Genomic DNA, 5,334 nt, shown 5'->3' with positions numbered 1-5,334 from the left:
GTGTTTTCTGTCCCCTCAGGTGCGGTGGGCAGAGCTCAGGTGTCACCTGCGATGTACTAGTTTGAAAGCAAACCGGTGGGAGATCCCAAGTCCAAACTACAATTTAATAGGAAAATTAAGATAAAGGCAATGATACAGAAACACCGGCTCAAACTGGCAGAGTCAGGATACGACCGGACACCCTGTTGGTCAGGGTGGTGGTAGCAGTCCGATTAAATGGTGGCTGCAGTCCTTTTGAGGTGACAGATACGGTTCTGTTGAGGCAGTGATCCTGTAGAAGGGTCTGCTCTTCCTCTGAAGATCCAGTGGTGGTTATGTAGCTCCTGTCCTCTGGGAATCCAGTAGGTAAGGGCTGAGTGTGGTGTTCCAAACCTCAGATTATATCCAGGTAGGAGTGCTTGGTTCCTCCCCCTGGGCAGAGCATCTCACAGCGGCATGTGATGCAGTCATGCAGTGAGGCTGGGTGGCCCATTAGCAGAAGATATCGCTCCGGAGGGAGTTATCAGGGATGTGCCATGGAAGAGACGAAGAGCCCTGCCCCAGCTGGTTCTAACAGCTGCGGCGTTTTCTGTCCCCCCCCAGGTGTGGTTCAGCAACCGGCGGGCGCGCTGGCGCAAGCAGGCGGGAGCCAACCAGCTGGCGGCCTTCAACCACCTGCTGCCGGGGGGCTTCCCACCCACGGGAATGCCGGCACTGCCCCCGTACCAGCTGCCCGACTCCACCTACCCCACCACCACCATCTCCCAAGGTGAGCTCCACTGCTGCTTCCCTTCCCAACCTCCCCTCCGCTGGGTTGGGTGGTGTTGGAGCATCCCAGGCTGCTGGAATGGGATGGGCTGTAAGGGCCTTTCCAAATCATTCCATGATTCTCCCATTGGGTCTTTCTGATCCATGACAACCTCCCTGTGGATGGGACAATTGTGAGTCTCGTGTGGTTTTGCTTTAGTTGGGAAAATCAGGTTTTTCCTCAAGCCAAGGGAAATTCCTCAGGTTTTTTCCTCTGTCTCACGTCCCTTCTGCTGCATTCCTGTGTCCCATGGCTGGAGTTTTGAACAAGGAGCACATCCGAGTAAATTGGGGATTGTGTGTGTGACCCCTCATTCTGGATAAATCTCCATTCCGGAGTTCAGCAGCGAGAATATTCTGGTGGAAGGAATATCGTTAAATCCCGTGGAAGGAATATCGTTAATTCCAGTTGCCTTTGACCTTTACAAAAAAAGTCCCTTGGCAGCTGTCGGGATGTGCTCCCCTGTTATCCCCCAGGAGCTCGGAATGCACAGTGGGAACATCCCCCCTGCTCCCCAAAGCTCCTGGGGGTGGCCCCACCTGTCCCCAGCCCAGCTGGGCTGACCTAAAGCTGTCCCCAGGCTGGCACTGAGGCCTCTGCCCAAATTCTCTTCTCTTTGGGGGGAAAACGACGTGAAAACCCAGACATTTCCCACCAGCTTCGTGGAGCGCACAGTTGCTAGAAACCCAGGATGGCCGAGCCGCCATTCCCGAGGGTTTCCCAAGGGTTTCCCAGTTTCCTGGGGGGATCCCAGCCCGTTGGTGTCCCTGTGTCCCCGCAGACGGCGGCAGCACCGTGCACCGGCCGCAGCCGCTGCCGCCCTCCACCATGCACCAGGGCGGCCTGGCCGCCGCCGCCGACTCCGGCTCGGCCTACGGCGCCCGGCACAGCTTCTCCAGCTACTCCGAGAGCTTCATGAATGCCACCGCGCCCGCCAACCACATGAACCCCGTCAGCAACGGCCTCTCCCCGCAGGTACGTGCCCGCTTCCAGCTTTTTCCTGGTTCTGGGAGTGGGGAAACCTTCGGGACATCGCGGCGGTACTAGGGAGCTGTGGTTGTTGCTCTTGTTGTTGTTGTTGTGGTTGTTGTTGTGGTCAGGAATTCCTGCGGGCAGCCCAGGGACAGCAATTAGTTCTCGTATTAATCAGCAGCAGCTCTGTCCTGAGCCCAGCTCTGCTCGTTCCCACAGCTGGGTTGGGACAGCGGGATCACAAATACCTGGAGCGCCTACTCGCATTTAGAAAATCTCCTCTGGAGCCCCCGTTTTGGGGGGGAACACACCCAGTTTATGGGGGACGCTTCATTTTGGGGGAAACACCTGGATTTCGGGGGAAAAAAGCTGGATTTTGGGGGCTTAGTTGGTTAAAGCACCTGGTTAAAGTAAACAGGAGATCCTAGGTTTGAATCCCAGTGGTGCCTTTTACCCAGACACCCCCTTTTTTGAGAGAGACAGCCCCTATTTACGGGGGACACTCCATTTGGAGGGAAACCCCCAAATTTTGGGCAAAACCCTCCAAATTCTGGGGGGAAAAACCACGTTTTGGGGGGGGGTTTAGTTGGTTAAAGCACCTGGTTAAAGCAAACAGGCTCTGTCCTGAGCCCAGCACTGGTCATTCCCACAGCCATCTTAGGAAAACGGGATCAGAAACACCCGGAGCATCTCCGAAAACATTCCAGAGTGGGCGTGGCCCCTCTGATGGTGGATTTGATCCCAAGGACAGCACACCTGAGGGTTTACTCACCTCAGAGTTAATCCTGATTTAGGCACAACCTGAAGCTTGTGCAAGTCTGGCTGGGCCACAAATCTGAGCTCAGAAATGGGAGATTTGGGATGGAGAGCTGGGATTTAATTTGGGAAACCCCATGCAGACAATCCTGCTGGTGCTCTGCACAAGGTGAGCTGTGGAGGAGGAAAGGAGTTCCCAAGCTCACCTTTGCTTCCAGGTGGAACTGAAAATGAGCAGCGTTATCCTGAGGGACACCAAATCCCTTTTTTCCCATTCCCAGTCACTCATGGGATACAGAGACATGTGAAGGGCAGCAGTTGTTTCAGAGGGGTCGGTTTATTTAGGATGGGAAACGCAAAATAACTTGGAATTAGGAGGAAAAACGAGGTGGGCACCTGCAGGGGTTTGGAGAGGAGTCCAACGAGGGACACCAGGGGGGATGTGGATTTTAAGGTGCAGCAGTTTGGGATCTCTCAAGTGTGGAAACAAATGCGGAGGATCCATGGAAAGAGGGAGGTTTCGCAGCTTCTCTGGAATGGTTCAAACGCCCCACTTTTGGCTTGGAATGGGAAACGTTGAAATGTGACTGGCACGGGGCTGGATGGGAAAATCCTGAAATGTGACTGGCGCGGGGCTGGATATGGCTCCAAACAGGGAAATTTCGGGGAGAATAGGCAGATATCCCTCTGACAAGGGATTTCTGAGAGCACCGGGCTCGGCAGAGGAGGATACAGCTTGGGATTCAAAGGCAGGCCCGGGTTAGCTGGGCCAGGGCCCGGGATTAACTCAGATGATCCCAAGTGCAATTTATCCCCGTGGAATAAGTCAGGGATGAGATGCCTGGGATGAGCCCCAGGCGCAGACAAGGCCATCCTGCAATTTCCATTTCCCTTCATCCTCTCCTTCCCAGTCCCGCGGAATCAGGGGCTCATTGAAAGGACCAGACCGTGGCTTTTCCTCTGCTTATCCCAATCCCAAATTCCCCTGCCCGCAGGCTCCGGCTGGGGACAGATATCCCTGAGCCCATAAGCCCTTTGTACGGGAAAGAGAGGATCCTTTATCTGGCGGGCCTGAAGAAAAGAGAGCTTTGCACCCCCAGGAAGGGCAGATTCCCATTTTCCCGATGCTTTTAATCATGTGAGGGCCAAGATATCAGCGTGGAAATTCGTCTGTTCCTTTTGTGCCTAACCCAGGTTATTTCCCGACTGCTTTATATTCCCTGCTCAAAAATTCCTGCCTTTCTAAGCCCTCTGCTGTTCCTAGTGGAAGGAGACAAGAAATGCTCCCGACAGGATGGAGGAACTCCTGGATTTGCCCTCTTTTAGGGGAGGGAAGTTTCGGGATGTGGCTTTGTGGGGTACTCTGTATCATTTATTAATTGTGCTGAGCGCAATCCAGCTCTGCCACGGCATTCCAGGGAAAACCCGGCACAGCTCCGCCCTCTCCAGCTTCTCGGCAGGGGGAAGGATCATCCAGAGGGAAGAGAGAGTTCCCTGTCATGGGCAGGGACACCTTCCACTAGGCCGGGTCGCTCCAAACGCTGTCCAGCCTGGCCTCAAACTCAGTTTTAAGCCCAGTTCTGTCCTGGTCAGGATCTGCCAGCCCTTCAGGAGCTGGGGGCTGAGGAGGGGGGAAAGAAGGGAATGAAACTGAGAATTACAGGACAAAAGTGGGGCCACTTCGGCTGGTGCTGGGAGATCCTCTGGGAGGCAGGAATTTGGGATGGAGCAGGCAGACACTGGGAGCTGAGGAGGATGAATTTGTCTCTGGTTTCCCCCTCGGCAGCAGCAGCAGGAGGAGATTTCTTGGCACTTTAGACAAGGAAAGGGGCCGGGAGCTCCCAGCTTTTGCTCCCTCTCCAGTTACCCCGGGATTGGATTCCCGGCCGGAATCCGCAGGCTGTGCCAGCAGCTGGAATCGTGCAGGAGCAGCGCGGCATCCCCGTTCCCAAACAGAAGAGGGGGATTTGGGGTGGCTCATCCCCCTCACGCCCCCTCCAGAGCAGATCCTGTGGGAGCTCTGCCCGAGCTCCATGTGGGAATGGCCGTGTTCGTTCCTTGTTTTCCAGCTGCACAAAGCCCGGCTCAGCTGCTGGAGCCTCCCGGCTTTTCCCAGGCGGTTCCGCCTCAATCCCAGAGCTCAGCTGGGAATTTTAGGCTCCCATGACTTCATCCCACAGCGATGGGTTTTGTGTCACTTCACCCGAAAACACCAGCTTGTCTGGGCAGAGCTGGCGCGGGTTAAACCCAGCTGGAAGTTAAGCCCAACCCAGCTCCTTGCTCAGCCCCCGTTTCTCACTTCCAGCCCTGGAATGGGAAAAGAACCAAAGTGGAACTTTGTGTGTTGAGACAAGAGGAGTTCGATAATTGAGAATGAAGTGAAATACAGTGAGAATGGTTAATAATGATAATGATAACTATGATAATAATAATAATGATAATAATAATGATAATAATAATGATAATAATAATGATAATGATAATAGAAAGGGAAAACCTCTTTTAATAAAAAGGGGAAAACCAAGTTTTTTAGGATGGAGCAGGGATTTGGGATGGAGCAGGAATATGGGATGGAGCAGGGATTTGGGGTGGAGCAGGAATTTGGGGTGGAGGCAGGGATTTGGGGCAGAGCGGGGATTGGGATGGAGCAGGATTGGGATGGAGCAGGATTGGGATGGAGCAGGGATTGGGATGGAGCAGGATTGGGATGGAGAAGGGATTTAGATGGAGGCCGGATTGGGATGGAGAAGGGATTGGGATGGAGAAGGAATATGGGATGGAGCAGGGATTGGGATGGAGCAGGGATTTGGGATGGAGCA

General features: G+C 54.2%; 1 protein-coding gene across 1 annotated transcript in view; it reads left to right on the top strand.

The window, feature by feature from the left end:
* Window positions 1-5,334, top strand: part of PAX7 (paired box 7) — a 65,526-nt gene that overhangs the window by 12,416 nt on the left and 47,776 nt on the right. The window contains exons 3-4 of the mRNA XM_042013280.1: window positions 583-748; window positions 1,569-1,762. Coding sequence (XP_041869214.1) covers window positions 583-748; window positions 1,569-1,762 — 360 coding nt within the window. The remainder of the gene's footprint in view (window positions 1-582; window positions 749-1,568; window positions 1,763-5,334) is intronic.

Source organism: Corvus kubaryi, unplaced genomic scaffold (genome assembly GCF_017639235.1).
Source record: "Corvus kubaryi isolate FWS band 111438036 unplaced genomic scaffold, C.kubaryi_AGA036_p1.0 split1-37344, whole genome shotgun sequence".
NCBI classification, from domain to species: Eukaryota; Metazoa; Chordata; class Aves; order Passeriformes; family Corvidae; genus Corvus; species Corvus kubaryi.
Note: the sequence above shows the minus strand (reverse complement) of the source record. Positions and strands in the feature narration are given on the sequence as shown.